The 16,779-nt window shown below is 43.2% G+C and overlaps 1 protein-coding gene across 1 annotated transcript in view; it reads right to left on the reverse strand.

Annotated features, from left to right (window-relative positions):
- The window catches only part of ST8SIA4 (ST8 alpha-N-acetyl-neuraminide alpha-2,8-sialyltransferase 4), a 55,798-nt gene extending 54,508 nt beyond the window's left edge, over window positions 1-1,290 (reverse strand). Inside the window, exon 1 of the mRNA XM_030512138.1 lies at window positions 755-1,290. Within this exon, the coding sequence (XP_030367998.1) occupies window positions 755-867 (113 nt within the window). The 5' untranslated portion in view covers window positions 868-1,290. The remainder of the gene's footprint in view (window positions 1-754) is intronic.
- Window positions 1,291-16,779: the final 15,489 nt, after the last annotated feature.

A 16,779-nucleotide genomic window follows, 5' to 3' on the forward strand; every position in this document is an offset into this window, starting at 1 on the left:
AAAATAGGCTTGGTTGAAAACACAGCATCTTCACACGCCAGCTGCAAGTTGGGAGAAAACCCATGAATACAGGCAGGCACGTACACAAACACAACCCGCAACAGATAACTGAGGTGCGAACAAAAACATGGCAAGGGACTTTTCGTCTTGTATTTTCAACCGAAGACAGGTATATGTATAAGGGTCTCCGCAAGAGACCAAGAGTTTCCAGCGGAGGAGCCTCGGGAGCTAAGAGGGGTGTCTCGCACACTCTCAATGCAAACATCCCCAAGGAGCACCTAAGTTAAGCACAGCTCCCAGGCAAACTTCCAGGACAGAGAGGCAGGAGCACCTGGACCTGCCAGCGGCTGAGCAGCTCGGCACGCTGTCCCCTAAAGGCTCTCAAAGCAGAAAACGAGGCACAACGCGCTCCGGCGGCCGCCGCCACCGCTCTAGCCGCCCCGGCCCTCGGAGAGCAGCCTCGGCCAGGTAACTTCCCCGGTTCTATTACCAGGGCTGCGTGGGAGCAGCACCGGGCATCCTCCGCCTTTCCCCCTCGCCTCCAGCCGCTGGGCTCCGACACCTCAACTCGCTCGTAACCCGTCCCGCAGCGGTACCCCCGTCCCGCACAACCCCGCCCACGCCTTCCCTAGGCCGACCTGTGACCAGCGACCGCCCGGGGAACCTGAAGAGACCCCGGCGGGGCCACGGAGAGGACCTCAGACAGCGATACCGACCCTCGGGGAGCCCTCCCGGCGTGGCGCCCCGGAATTACCCGGCGAGAGGTGCCTCCTGGCGCTCCTCGGTCCGCGCTATTTCTTTCGTCTTATAAAAGATGAGGAGGAGACTTATCGTGCACACAGTCCACCTCTTCCTGACTGAACGCATGTCTTCTGCGAAACGCCGCGGTCCCCCTCCCCCTTTTCCTTTGTTTGTCAGGGGTGTGCGGAAAAACAACTCCACACTCGGCACGGATCGTCGAAAACACAATAATATTTCTTTTTCTCTTTTTTTTAGAAACCGTTAGAGGAAATAAAAATAAACCGCACGGCGGGCGCGGGCGCTTGGGGTTGTTTGGCAGTTAGTTTGTCTTTCACCCTGCCCTTCCCTGACCAGCAGCTGGGCTCGCAGGCCGAGGCTCGCTGTCTTCGGGCGGGGGCACGGGTCCGTCGTGCCGCTGCCAAGACACGCTCCTCCCGCCGCCGCTGCTGCTGCTGCCACAGCTGGTGCTGCCGCTGCTGCTCCGGCTCTGCTGCGGCCCCCCCGCGACCGCGGCGGCGGTCCGGGGGCGACGCTGGCGCCGCCCTCCCCGCGGCGGGGCGGTGGCGGGCAGAGCGCGGCCAATGGGCGCCGCGCGGGGCGGGCAGGCGGTGCCGGGCACCGGCAGGGGCCGCGGGCGGTCCCGGGTCGGAGCCGCCGGAGCCCGGAGGCTGGAGCTGGCTTCCTGTTGTGTCCCCGCTGTGTTTGCAGAGGGGCAGCCCGGGGCACGTTGTACAGCGTCGTGTGCTGGGCGTCGGAAAGTTTGATCAGGGACCGGCTCTGCCGGTGCCACTAAACGTCACGCTTCCTTTCCTGAGGAGGTTTAGGGTGGTGTTAATTTCATATTTACTTATTTATTAACTCAGCCTTGATGGAGCTTGAATGTTGGGTGATGTTTTCCCAGCCCCGGCAGCTCAACCAGCCCCGACACCCAGCGGGAGAATGCGGGTCCGGGAGGAGGAAAAAGGCGGAAACGAAGCGGCTGTCTCTGGACACACGCCCCGGGAGGGTAACCCCAGTCCTGGCCAAACCCGCCGCACAGCCCGCGCTCCCCGTTCCGTTTACACGGTGTCAACATGGCCGTTGTTTTCCCACTTGTGTTACCACGGTTTGTCTGAAACGCACAAAAAAACCCCCCGACAAAAACCAACCCCTCCGCCCCAAAAAGCACGAAGCCCCAAAATAAACAAAACCCCTTTTAAATGCATAATGCAACCTGAAAAAGAAATCATGAGTTATATCCACTTTACTTTGCCCTCCTCGAAGTGTTTGGGCTGTCCTGGACTACCCTCATTTGATGTGACAGACATCTGCCCACAGCCCTTAAGTTTGCTTTTATGGAGCAGGCTTCAACACCAACATCACTCTCCCACGGGAATCCAGGAAGGGTTTGTTACAAATCTAGTGTGACTCCTCTCCTTCTAGCTTAGGTTATGAGCGGGAGCTCTTCTGTGTCGGGGAGACAGAACCTTCCCAGAGTCTGTTTGGTCTGATATGCTGTCTGCAGCACTGTTTGGTTAATAGACATTTCACAGCAAGATGCAAGCAGATTTGGAGATAAGCATGGCTTTTTCGTTCCTTGGAGAGTATTCCCTCACAGGCATTAAAAGTGAAGAAAGGTTAGAGAAATCCTTGAGAAAGTCAGGGCTGCTAATAGTTTTTATGTTCTAAAAATCAGTTTTTCTTAATAGGAGAGGTTTAATTCAGCCTTAGTGGAATGGAATGGAAACTTTGCAATTTTCCACACAAGCCAGATCAAGTTGTTTTCTGTGCTGTTCTCTGCTGTGACTCTAATACTAGTCTCAGGAAGTGAACTCTAAATAGCATCAGCAGCAAAAGGAGAAAAACCCATTTTGTCTGTGAGCATGAACTTCAAATTTTACTTGGTATAGAATCATAGACTCACAGAATACTAAGGGTTGGAAAGGACCTTAAGATCATCTACTTCCAACCCCCCTGCCATGGGCAGGGACACCTCACACTAAACCATGTGGCCTAAGGCTCTGTCCAGCCTGGCCTTGAACACTGCCAGGGATGGAGCACCCACAACCTCCGTGGGCAACCCATTCCAGTGCTTCACCACCCTCACTGTAAAGAACTTCTTCCTTATATCTAATCTAAACTTCCCCTGTTTAAGTTTGAAGCCATTACCCCTTGTCCTACCACTACAGTCCCTAAGGAAGAGTCCTTCCCCAGCATCCTTATAGACCCCGTTCAGATACTGGAAGGCTGCTATGAGGTCTCCACACAGCCTTCTCTTCTCCAGGCTGAAGAGCCCCAATTCTTTTAGCCTGTCCCCATACAGGAGGTGCTCCAGCCCTCTTATCGTCCTCGTGGCCCTCCTCTGGACTCACTCCAACAGCTCCATGTCCTTTTTATGTTGAAGACAGCAGAACTGTACGCAGTACTCCAAGTGAGGTCTCACGAGAGCAGAGCAGAGGGGCAGGATCACCTCCTTTGACCTGCTGGTCACGCTTCTTTTGATGCAGCCCAGGATACGCTTGGCTTTCTGGGCTGCAAGCGCACTCTGCCGGCTCATGTTCAGCTTCTCATCAACCAACACCCCCAAGTCCTTTTCTGCAGGGCTGCTCTGAATCTCTTCTCCGCCCAACCTTTAGCAGTGCCTGGGATTGTCCCGACCCAGGTGTAGGACCTTGCACTTGGCTTGGTTAAACTTCACAAGGTTGGCATCAGCCCAGCTCACAAGCGTGTCAGGGTCCCTCTGAATGGCATCCCTTCCCTCCAGCATATCACCTGAACAAATTCATATCAGATAGTCTCTTCTAGAAAATAAAGATGTGGATGCAAAGTGTTCGACACTGTCCTGCACGACATCGTTGTCTCTAAATTGGAGAGACATCAATTTGATATATGGACCACGCAGTGGATAAAGAACTGACTCGATGGCCGCACGCAAAGAGTTGTGGTAAATGGCTCTATGCCCAGTTGGAAACCTGTAATGAGTGGTGTCCCTCAGGGATCGGTGTTGGGACCGGTCCTGTTCAACATCTTTATCGGCGACATGGACAGTGGGCTTGAGTGCGCCCTCAGCAAGATTGCCGATGACACCAAGCTGTGTGGTTCGGTTGATACACTGGAGGGAAGGGATGCCATCCAGAGGGACCCTGACACGCTTGTGAGCTGGGCCGATGCCAACCTTATGAAGTTTAACCAAGCCAAGTGCAAGGTCCTACACCTGGGTCGGGGCAATCCCAGGCACTGCTACAGGTTGGGCGGAGAAGAAATTCAGAGCAGCCCTGCAGAAAAGGACTTGGGGGTGTTGGTTGATGAGAAGCTGAACATGAGCCGGCAGAGTGCGCTTGCAGCCCAGAAAGCCAAGCGTATCCTGGGCTGCATCAAAAGAAGCGTGACCAGCAGGTCAAAGGAGGTGATCCTGCCCCTCTGCTCTGCTCTCGTGAGACCTCACTTGGAGTACTGCGTACAGTTCTGCTGTCTTCAACATAAAAAGGACATGGAGCTGTTGGAGTGAGTCCAGAGGAGGGCCACGAGGACGATAAGAGGGCTGGAGCACCTCCTGTATGGGGACAGGCTAAAAGAATTGGGGCTCTTCAGCCTGGAGAAGAGAAGGCTGCGTGGAGACCTCATAGCAGCCTTCCAGTATCTGAAGGGGGTCTACAAGGATGCTGGGGAGGGACTCTTCCTTAGGGACTGTAGTGGTAGGACAAGGGGTAATGGCTTCAAACTTAAACAGGGGAAGTTTAGATTAGATATAAGGAAGAAGTTCTTTACAGTGAGGGTGGTGAAGCACTGGAATGGGTTGCCCACGGAGGTTGTGGGTGCTCCATCCCTGGCAGTGTTCAAGGCCAGGCTGGACAGAGCCTTGGGCCACATGGTTTAGTGTGAGGTGTCCCTGCCCATGGCAGGGGGGTTGGAAGTAGATGATCTTAAGGTCCTTTCCAACCCTTACTATTCTATGATTCTATGATTCTATGATTCAGTACAAAACCCTCTTTAATACCATTGTAAAAACTGCATCACTTGTTCGGCTTAAAAGCCAGGATTCCATCTGTCTTGTTAGTCCTAATGAACATCTATAATGCTCTTTTTTAATACATTACATTAGTTTTGTATATTAGATTGCTTTTATCATTAGGTGGGCTCATCAGCAACAGATAGTTGAAAAAGTATACAGAAGATCCTAAATTCACCCATCTTTAGTGGTGGTTTTACTCGATTCCACCCACAGGTACCAACAGCAGCTTATAATATTAGTTAGCCACAGCAGCTCTCAGTTTCATGCCAGGCCATGTGCACATTCAGAAAGTGGTGTGCCTTCATCTTCTTCTTCCCCATCTTCTTCTGCATTGCTCTTGAAGCTTAAAACCCATCTCCCCTCCTGCTTCATATGGACTAATCCTCACCCCACACAAGGAATCCCTGCTTGCGTACAAGAGACTTGAGGGCTGATGGTGGTGGGTGTCATGAGGTGCCTTGTCCAGCAGTGCCCTTTTTTCTCTGTGCTCAATGCGCTTGCAACCAGTGTGATTGAAAACTGACCTTCACCATCTGGAGATGCCAAAAAAGTTGACTCTGGGTGACTCTATGTAGAGGTAGCCACTGCAGCCTCATCCAGGCAGATAGATGCTTTCAGGGGTTTTTTATGCCTGTGTAGTTTAAGTACCACCAGCAGTACCAGCATGTGCTCTATGATGCTCCCAGCACCCTTGAGGAGCTTATCTAATATTGTAACTACAAGCTCTAAACAGTTAAGAGTCCAAAACTTTTATTCAGTAATTAAAATGTAAAACTGTCAGTTTATGCTTGAGTAAAATATACAGAAAAACACTTCTCCAAAAGCACACATTGATAATCTGTGGCCATTTTCCTGAAAAATCAGGCCATTCCCATGCCTATCATTCTAGTAGCACAAAAATATACTGCTGAGTTAGAAGAAGACTATGGGATCCTGAGAGGTAACCCAGCACATCCGCTGTCATAAGGCAGGATTTGGGATATTACTTAAGTACCTGATTCATATGTCATGGTTAAGCCCAGACAGTAACTCAGCACCACTCAGCAGCTGCTCGCTGAGCCCCCCCTTTCCCTCTCCCTGGGCAGGATGGGGAGGAGAATTGAGAGAATGTGAAACTCATGGATTGAGATAAGAACAGTTTAATAACTAAAATAAAGTAAAATATAGTGATAATAGAATGCCAACAATAACAATAATGATAATAATAACAATAGGGAATGACAACAAAAAAAAAAAAAAGATGAATTAAAGTTCAGAAAACACAGGTGCTGCACAATACAATTGCTCACCACCTGCTGATCAATATCCAGCCTGACCCAAGCAGCGATCAGTCCCTTCCAGGTAACTTCCCCTAGTTTATATACTGGGCATGTTCTGTGGTATGAATACCCCTTTGGCTAGTTAGGGTCAGGTGTCCTGTCTCTGCTTCCTCCTCACTGGCAGACCATGAGAGACTGAAAAGTCCCTGATTGCGGTAAGCATTACTTAGCAACAACTAAAAACATCAGTGTGTTATCAGCATTGTTCGCAGACTAAAGCCAAAACACAGCACTGCACCAGCTACTAGGAAGAAAATTAACACTCTGAGCCGAAGCCAGGACAGCATCCACCCCTTATTCCATACCAGTTACATCATTCTCAGGTCCCACACTTTCCAGTATACTATCACTTTTTCTGTGTCTATAGGTATAGATATAGGTATAGATACATAGATAGATATAGGTTTAGATAGATATGTAAATACACACAGACAGATATCATTCCTTAGTCCAGGGACCATCCCTATAAAAGTTTGTTGAGTTATTCAGTATATTACATTGGGCTTCATCTGTCGTAACAGTCTTTGAAGGCAGGAGAGATGGTGTGTGATGGTGGATTGTTGCCTGCTGACACCAGTTCTGATTTTATCACCACTGCGCCTGTCCAGTTTCGTCAAAGTTCATGCTTTGTTAGTATGATAATCAAAAGAAAGTTGGGTTCAGTCAGTGGTGATCTGAGTTCCCTGCTTTCGGGGGCAGTACTGAGAGATTCCTCCTGCTGCTGCTGCTGCTGCTGCCACTGCTACCTAACCTGTTCTTTAAGACTTCTCCTGTTAGCAGCTCCACCACCTGTTGTCTCGATTGAATTGATCCTGCAGTGATTCACTGTCTTCATCTTCTGTGCATCCTATTATTCTAAGCTCTGTGGTTATCTGTGTAGCAGGTTCCAAGAGTCACAGGAGTCACTTAAAAGTTGATCCAGGGTGAATTCCCAACTTGTTTAGTGCTCTCCCAAATCAGTCCTGGTCCTCCCTGTTTCAGAAATAGCCTTACAGCTGTGACTACAGCGAGGAAGACCATTCTCATAGCATTTCTGACAAGGTTTCCCTTCTAGTCTTGTTCTCTAGCTCTGTAATGTACTCAAGTACAGACACATGTAGTATGTAGGTATAGAACATATATATAACATAATTGAGCCAGGTGGTACATTTCCTTTGCAATGACAAAGTTTATTAAAAAGCACAAACTGAGATTACTCTATAGAGAATTTAAACATTCATATGTAGTACTTCACCAATTCCTTTAATTACCTTTCTTTAATGTATCATCAACAGCACTTCATAACTCTAACAAGCTATTTAAATTATGCCTTGAAATTATTTCCTCCTTCTCATAGAATCTAATGATATTTAAATAATGACTAGAGTTTATATCAAATAGTATGATTTATTTTACATGAATTTGATGAATGGTTTAGCTCTGTGAACCTAGAAACATGTTCAGTAAATCTTATTTCGTGGCAGCTGGTGATGACAGCAAAATTTCTTTCAGGAAGACTACTGAAGGAGCAAAAATGTGAATAATACAAATAATCATGCATTTAAGCATTTCAAATTTCAGAGTGCTAATTAGCTCCTATGGCAAAGAGTTCTTGAAAGGCTTCATTTCATGCTGAAGAAAGTAGCTAGAAACTTGAAACGTTTACATTTGTTAAAATACATTACCCTATAAAGTCCTTTTTGCATTAAGAGTATTTCATGTTGTGTGTGGGTGCCCAGAAATATCTTCTGACTTAATTCTGTCCTTGTTATCGCTGAAGATATAGAAACACTTAAAGAGAGGAGAAGTTGTAGCGTTTTCATTACTGGATGTCTTTAGGATCAAGTTACGCAAATCTCTGGATTCTTAACCCAAGCGGGCTGGATGGAAGAAGTAACTTTTTCAGGTCTTTTCTAACTGAATGTTTAATGTATAATTTTAATGTGAATCTGCTCAAATTACAGCAAGTAGAGTGTTCTGATTTCCATATAATAACTTTTAACAGAAAACTGTGAAAAGGCCATGTGTTTGTACTTGCTTCTGTTTCAAAAATAGGCATGGCTGATGCTTCATCCTTGCATGTGCTTAACACTTAACTATGATTTAGTCCTATGCAATGTGTTTAATAGTATTAACTATTCAAATTTTGTTGTAAAGAAGAAACATCAGTTAAAACAGCGAATGATTCTTTGAAAAATTTTTAAGTACTAATTAGTTTTCATCAATATCCTTAATCGATATTTTCATTGATGGCTCAAGCAAAGGCACCAGACATCCCCATTGTTTGCTTAATGCTAACATGCACAGAACACTAATACTTTGCAGCATTACTCTTACGCCAAAATTTGAATATCTTCTATGCTTCTCTTTATCATCACCCATGCATCATTTTTGTAAAATATCTTCCTGTTTGAAATGTAATCTAATTGCTATTGTAGTAGAAGCATAGACTTACATTGCATTTTTAGCATTACTGACATTGCAAACAGCAGCATTTCGAATATATCAGCTTTATAATGCAACAACTTTTCTTTAGACAGCAGAATTGAAGGTGATGCAGTGGCATTTCATGTGAGCAAATAAATTTTAAAAAGCTAGAGATTTGACTTAAGCCATGTTCTTTTTTGGTTGAAGAGAAGTACGTGCGTAATATTTTGAAATCTTGTTTTAGACATAGGCATGCAAGTTGCTCTTTCAGGATTATTTTGTTCCTTTTTTTTTTTTCTTAAAGAGATACCACTTTTCTTTCAACAGTATCAATAGAATCCCTGTAACAGCAAATATATTCATATGCTACTGACAGATCTTTTGTATGAGCTTGCCTTGAAATTTCACTGTCACGGTGGATTTTAAAGTTGTGTGGTGGCACATTGCCTTACTGGTTTTGGCAGTTAGTATGTACAAAATATTGCTTGCCTCACTCACCTCATGCTAATTTACTATTTCATGATACTTTTTCTCTCTTCCTGAAGTTTTACAGAGTCAAAGTATGACCCAAATGTTATGGAACATAAATCTAAATCTTGCCTCTTCCTAAGATTTAAAATACTTGTATACTGAATATTTTGTGTTATGTGGTATCAAACCCAAACACAAAGCTGTCTAAATTTTTCCTAGGGTAGTGTTGGACTTGATGATCTTAAAGCTCTTTTCCAACCTTTCTAGATTATGTGATTCTGTGAACTGCATTTTTGTGTAGTTATTCCACTGTATAGGACTCAAGGTTAGGTTGGTGGTGCTTAATTTTCTCTTGATGTTCAGAGACACAAAAAGCAGGTCAGAATACCTATTCAGATTCACCTTCCCTGTCATGTTTGTGACTAACATGCAATGATGACTCAGTGTTTGCAATCGCCTTGCAGAAAAAACGAAGGATCAATAATGTGGAGACTGTTGCAATAAGCTTATCTGAATCTCTTAACCATTTCTTTGTGTGTGTGATGGGAAGAGAACATCTTTTTCTCTAGAATAAACACTACAGCAATTCCATAGAAAGCATTGGAACTAAATCCCGATGAATCCATATTCTCTGTTTTACGTTCTTCTGCGCACTAGTGTATTTGTCCAGTGCAGAGCTCCCCAGATGAAATTGCAGTGTAACAGCCAGGAAGGATGTTTAATTCATGGCACTCACTGTTGTGTTTATTGCATTGCAAACTTCTCTGATCGAGGCACATTTTTATATAGTGGTAAAATATAAATTATATTAACATTTCAAGGAGAGTGATCATGCAGATAGAGGCCAACCTAAAAGAAGGTATTGTCAGTTGTCATGATCTCCTTACTTTTGTGACATGCGATATTGCAGATATCCTATAGATGTTCATTAAAGGCATGCAAATTTTCTGCTAATTCAAAATGATTATCAGCTAGTGTGCATTTCAGGAAGGCTAAAACCTTACTGCTTTAAATCAAAATGGCTATCACATTCCTTTCGTATATGTGAAATTTAATAATGATGAGCTGCACTGCTGTCCCATATTTTTCCAGTGAGGCTCAAGGCAGTCTGCCCTTAGGGGAAATAATCATCCTGTATTTCTTATAATTAGGGTGAAGAGAAAAAATGATGACACAGAAATAAGGATTAAACAACACTGGGAAACTAACAGAAGAGAAAGAGACAACAGGAAGTAGGTATAGAAGAAGGATGAGAATGAAGGGATTAAGAGGTTGGGAACTGGCAGAGAGGGAAAAAGCTATATCTGCTCCAGAAAACAAATGGGAGAAAATGTTGAGAGTCCAGAAAGGTACAAGTTGAATGGAGGAGGATGACTGTCTCAGACCTACTAAAGAAGCAGAGGTAAGAAGTACGTACAGTGTGTCCATGTTTTGTCTGGATTTGTCCCTCCTTAAAGAACAAAACAGTTGTCTCCTTTGCTTAAATGTGCGTGAGCCTGTGTTCACTTCACTATTCAGATACAATTCTGTTTTGGAGTCTGAAGAATTTATCTTTATGGAACATAAAGCATGGTTAGCTAAGCGACTACTATTTACTTAAAAGTTTCTTTCTGGTCAAATTAAAGGAATTAAAATTTCTGGCCATATTTCCATCCTTGTAGTTTAATAATCTGTAAATTACAAGCAGAATTAAAAAATAGATAACTGATTACAGCTCCAGAAAGCACTCCTCTTTCTGACTACAGCTTGTTGTGATTTTTTTTTTTTTCTTTTTTTCTTTCCTAATTGGAAAATTGTAATTCAACAACACTTTCATGGCATCTTGTGGCTTAACCCCAGCTGGCAACTAAGGACCACACAGCCACTTACTCACTCCACCCTGGTGAGATGAGGTGAGAATCAGAAGGGTATAAGAGAAGACTCATGGGTTGAGATAAAGACAGTTTAACAGGTAAAGCAAAAACTGGGCACAAAAACGAATTAAAACAAGGAATCCATTCACCACTTCTCATGGTCAGGCAGGTGTTCAGCCATCTCCAGGACAGCAGGGCTCCATCATGGGTAATGGTTACTTGGAAAGACAGACGCCATCACTCTGAACATCCCTCCTCTTCCTTCTTCTTCCCCAAGCTTTATATGCACCATATGACATGTGGTGTCATGCTTCCCCTCCATGACACCGTAGGATGAGGAATACCAGTATATTGGGGTCAGCTGTTCCAGCTGCGTCCCCTCCAACTCCTTGTGCACCCCCAGCCTGCTCGCTGGTGGGGTGGGATGAGGAGCAGGAAGGACGTTTGCTCTGTGTAAGCACTGCTCAGCAGTAATGAAAACATCCCTGTACTGTCAACTCTGTTTTCAGCACAAATCTAAAACATAGTCCCACACTAGCTACTATGAAGAAAATTAACTCTATCCCAGTCAAAACCAGCACATACCTTTATAAGTTTCAATAAAAGGAAACCTTTTCCATGTCCAAATTTGAATTTCTGGTCAGTGGGAGAGGTCAGATCTACCAGTCTACTGATGTAGACTGTTCTGCATTCACCTGTCATACAAAGGATTTGGACTCCAATCGCTGTTAGAGAAGGTTTTTGGCTGTCTTTAGCAGCAGCTTGCAGGCCTTGTATGGGCAGATGAACAAGCAAGACCTTTTTGTTATCAGCTAAGCTACCTCAACATAAACTCATATTTGCTGCAGACAAAAGCCTGCATGCAAACTGTTACTGTGTAACAAACAACAGATGCTGTAACTTCACAGTATATCCTCTGTTGTGGTTTTATGAAACCTGCATTGCTGTGATCAAGTTAATTTTTAATGAAAGCTTTCAATGACAGTTTTGCAATACGAGTGACAGCAAGAGGCTTATACCATTGCCTACTGCTTAAGACAGGACAGAACCCTCATCTACCCCTTTCCAAGTTAGATCTTTAAGCAGTAGCCTTTTCAAGGCAAGTCATTCTTTAAATGTATGTCACCCAAGCTAGTGGGCCGACACGTGAAGCACATCTATGGTCGAGTTTCTGATTCGGCTAAAGTAAATGCTAAAATTTCTATTGACTTCATCAGGGTTAGGATATCACTTCATCCCTCCTACCTACCAGTCTTTTACTCAAAATAGGAAGCCACTAAATGTATCAAGAACATAACAAGAAAGATGTTCTCTAATTTTACTTTGTGTATTTCATTGAATATTATCTCTTAGACTAAAATGTTTAAGTTACAAAAAGTAAAAATGTATCCCATAGAAATTGCATTAATGGTCTAATCCTGTTATTATAGTGTGCTCAAAGACAGTAGAGAGAAAATTAATTTTTCTCCATATTTTGATGACTCAGAAAAAACATACAGAATCTTGTTCAGTCACAGTTATAGACGCCCTTTAGATGCCTTTCAATGTTAAGAGTTTTTCATCTGATGAAGTATAAACACTGTATGAACTTCAGACTTTTGACTTTTAAAAATATGATTTGCATTAAATAAAATGCAGAGAACCTTTTAGTTTTGTTTAGAATACTTTATGTTTTAGTGCTTTTTAAAGAAAATTATGTCACAAAATCAAAAATAGGTATTTTTGATGGAAATTAATAGCGCAATGACTCTTTTTATAGTTCAGAGATGTGCTGTGGAAAGTAAATTTGATTTGCTAAGCTTATCATAGACTGTGAACTTTAACATTAAAGCTAATGGAAATTCAGAGGTTTTGAAATGGTTGGTTCAGACCTGACTGAAATAAAATAATGCATGAAGGAAAGGAATATGTATGTAAACATACATGTTGCCTATATGTCGCAAGACATAAATATTCTCCAATTATGGAGGAAAGGACAAATCCGAGTCTGAAGTGCTTGAACAGGAAATCACCACGTACCTGGGCAGGATTTTAAGAAATTATTTTCACTTGTCTATTTTGGCTGACTGGAGAGTGGGAAAATCTGTCTCAGTCCTAAAATAAACAAAAGTTCAAGATTAATACAGATTTGTGCCCAGAAACAGGTCATTTGAAATTATTTTGCTCAGCTGCTGCAAAGCACTGTAGTTTGGTTGTACTCTCAGTGGAGAATTTCCACAGTGCAAAGCACAGATGTGCCATATGTAGGACTGTGCTTCCTTTCCACATCCTTGCCTCGAAATAAAAAATGCCAAGCAAAGGGAATAAGAGACAGAAGGGAGCTATGTCTATACTATGCCAATCGTCCCCTGGTAGTGACTGGAAATTGCTTTGGAGCCAGGTCCTACCAGCCCAAGCTCTGGTACAGAGCGCAGACATATTTTGTATTGTCAGGATGAGGAAGGGCTTAGAAAACTCTTTTGTGAACAACAATATAAAATATATGGTGAGTTCCAGGTGGCACTTGATTCCCGAACGTCAATGTGTTGCAGATTTTATAGAATAATATGAGAGTATCTCTCACTATGAGTGTATTGGCAGTCAGCTTTCATAAATACTTGTGATGCATTAGCCTGCTTTGACCATGCCACTGTCAATGAGCTTGTCCTGGGTTCAGGTGTAACAGTTCTTTGTCTCCTTCTTGGTAGCTGGCACAGTGCTGTGTTTTTGGCTTTCAGCCTGGGGACAATGCTGATAATACACCAATGTTTTAGTTGTTGCTCAGTAGCACTTACCCCCATCAAGGACATTTTCAGTCTCATGCTCTGCCAGCGAGGAGGGGCACAGGAAGCTGGGAGGAAGCAGGGACAGGACACCTGATGCAAACTAGCCAAAGGGGTATTCCATACCACAGCACATCATGCCCAGTACATAAACTGGGGGGAGTCACCCAGAAGGCCCAGATCGCTGCTGGGGTCAGGCTGGGTATCGGTCGGCGGGTGATGAGCAGTTGTGTTCTGCAGCACTTGTGTTTATTGGGTTTTTTTCCCTTGCCTTTTTAGTTTTATATTCTCTCCCCTTGTTATTTACCTTATTATTATTATTGGTGGTAGTAGGGGTAGTTTTGTTTTACACCTTAGTTACTGGGCTGTTCTTATCTCAACCCGTAGGAGCTACATTCTTTCAATTCTCCTCCCCATCCCACCAGGACCAAGGGGGAAGAAGGATAGGGGTGAGTGAGTGGCTGGCTGCATGGTTCTGAGTTACTGGCTGGGCTTAAACCACGACAGGGCTTTAGCAGACCTTTCTCAGAATCTTCATCTGGACAACTTAGTCCAGACTAGGACTTGTCTGGGCATTTCTGTCAGCATCTCAGACTATCAAGGTTTGAGTTGTACATCTTGCAAAGCGGCATACTTAGGACAATGATTTTAAAATTCAGGCTCATGATTTTCAAGAAAAAAGTTCTTATTTTGTGGGGATCTTTGTACTCTTGTAGCTTGGGGAAGCAAGCAAGTTGGTGATGAATGAGCTTAGGCTTGCTGCACAAAATTGTTGTTCTTTGCTAGGTTAACTTTTATCCCAGCTATGCTATTCTGTCGTATTCCGTTGTGAAATTCTTGCTATAGGGCAACCCAAAAAGCAATTTGAGGAAATGGACTCTCTCCAGATGAAACTTTTTGTGTGTTTACAGACCTCTTTCTTCACTGACAGATCCTATACCACACAAATGCTTTTTTTTTGTTCTCCATAATAGATACATCTTTTCTGGCAGGCTACCAATTCTTTGGGTTTGTGTACAGAATATTTTTTTCTTTGCCCTGTCTAGTCAGTTGCCCACTGCATTGCGTATTTGTTTTGCGTTGTCCAATGAACAGCACAGGAAGTTTTTTTAATTACTTGGATTGCTCATCATTTGCTCAGTTTCATCTTTAGATTTTGCATTACAGATGGCTTCCTAAATCCTGCGAAATGTCTGCTAACTCCTGCAACATGACTTTGATCCTTTATCATTCAAATGAAACTAGCATTTTCATAAGATGAACCGTGCTGAATAATACTGCTTAACGGTAATATATTTAAAGATAACTTATATTCCACCAGAGAGTTGAAAGTAGAACTGAAAATACTAATTTTCAGTGTGGTCTGCAGTGTTCCTTCTCTTTACCCACATTGTGCACGCTCTATAGCTGCTGAACCGCCCATGCAAACTCTCCTGCATTTCTTGCACCTTTTTTCCCATGTGCCCAGTAATGCCCTGGCTTGCTGTCTGTCACAGCCTCTGTATCTTCATCCCCTTGATTCTGATACATTTCTAGATAAGAATTTTATTGTTTAAGCCAATTTGAACTTGCAATCATTGTGTCAAAGCACATTCTTATGTCCGTGTTTCTTCTTGATCTTCTTGATCTTCTAGCGTATTTCATCTACCTGCCTGTTTTAATGGGTTGCTCCAATATTCCAACTACTATCATCTCTCTCAAGAAGGACATTTTAGTCAACTAAGACTGAAACTTTTTACTTTTCAGTTAAAAACTGTTATTTTGTATGTTCCATTTTCATATGAAGTAAACCAGCCATTTGATTTCTGTCTCAGGTGAGTGAGTGATTTCACTCAGGTGAGTGAACATTAGCTGAAGCCACTGTTTCAGTCGGACCCTTGCAATCACCATGTTTTTAGCTCTGCTGGAACACATACCTGCCCTCTCCTTCCACTCATTTCATTTCTACATATCCTATGGGAATGCTTTTCTGTGGGCAGTTAGTCCCAGGCTGCTCTGCCCTTTCCCGTGCAGTGGAAAAATATCTGCCAGTCTCTCTGTAACTTGTGTGTTCATGATGCCCTTAGAGTTTCTGTATCTGACGAGCAAAACAATTTAAAACCTGACTTCCCGACTAAGGCTGTACTGTATGCAGTTGGTCTTCTCAGCTGTTTAAATGAGGTTGAAATAAGAGGGAAGGTCTCACAGCAGCAGACAAAGTGAGTATCTGGACTTTTCTGCCTTATTCTGAAAAGAAACGGAAGGTGGAAAAGAAAATTCAGCTGTCTTGATATTTTAAACTTTCTTCAGTTCCCAGTGATGTCCTTCACTATCCAAACATTGCAACCTTTTGGATTTCATTGTCACCAAGTTTCTGGACCATGTGACTAAGGTGATCTATAGAAATACATGTTTTATTTAGTGGTCTTCAGCATCAAAGGTAACACTTTATGCTGTGAGGCAATTGACAAAGCCCAGCAAATTAGAATTTTTCCTCTTGCCATCATTTGTGTATGTCACATTTCCATTACATGGTTTGAGACAGAAAACAAACACTTAGCAAAAGTGAAGTAAAGTCTCCACAGTTGCTCCCACCTCTGTCAGTCTGAGCCTCTGTGAAGCTTTTATGTTCTTCTTGAAGCAAATTACAGTGTAAAGAAATTGGATATGTGAACTCCTACACATTTAAAGTTTCAGGAACATGTGATGCATTGCACCAGGGACAGGAAAAAATGCTCGACTAAGTTATTAGAAATTTGAAGAAGTATTTGATCCATGCATGAAGGCTTGGTTTTGGGGGAAATAATTGCAATATGCCGTGTGAAACTGCAGACCCATACTTTTGCAAGCCTGCAATATAGCTAAGTTATATGTACTTAAATATCCCAGTCAGAAGTTAGGCAGTGACCACATTCCACATGACATAAAGGCAAGGTAAAAATTTAGTGTGGGGAAAGAGACTTGCTCTACAAATCCCAATAAATATATCCATGGCCAGTGAAAACTGTGCTTCACAAATATTTTTGTTACCAAGCAGAGGAAGAAAGAAACTCCACCTAATTAAACATATATATAACAGAGAAAAATGTAGAAGGGTAAATCACTGAAACAAGCTGTCTGTACAAGAAATGAGGTAGTTCTCAAAAGAAATGTCAAGTCAAGGCAATAGATTACACAATCAGTAACAGAAACATTAACAACGTGTTATTTGAAATAAACTGCAGATGAAAAAACAAAAAGTTTGGGATTGGTAGTGA

The sequence above is a fragment of the Strigops habroptila genome, chromosome Z, assembly GCF_004027225.2.
Source record: "Strigops habroptila isolate Jane chromosome Z, bStrHab1.2.pri, whole genome shotgun sequence".
Classification (NCBI taxonomy): domain Eukaryota; kingdom Metazoa; phylum Chordata; class Aves; order Psittaciformes; family Psittacidae; genus Strigops; species Strigops habroptila.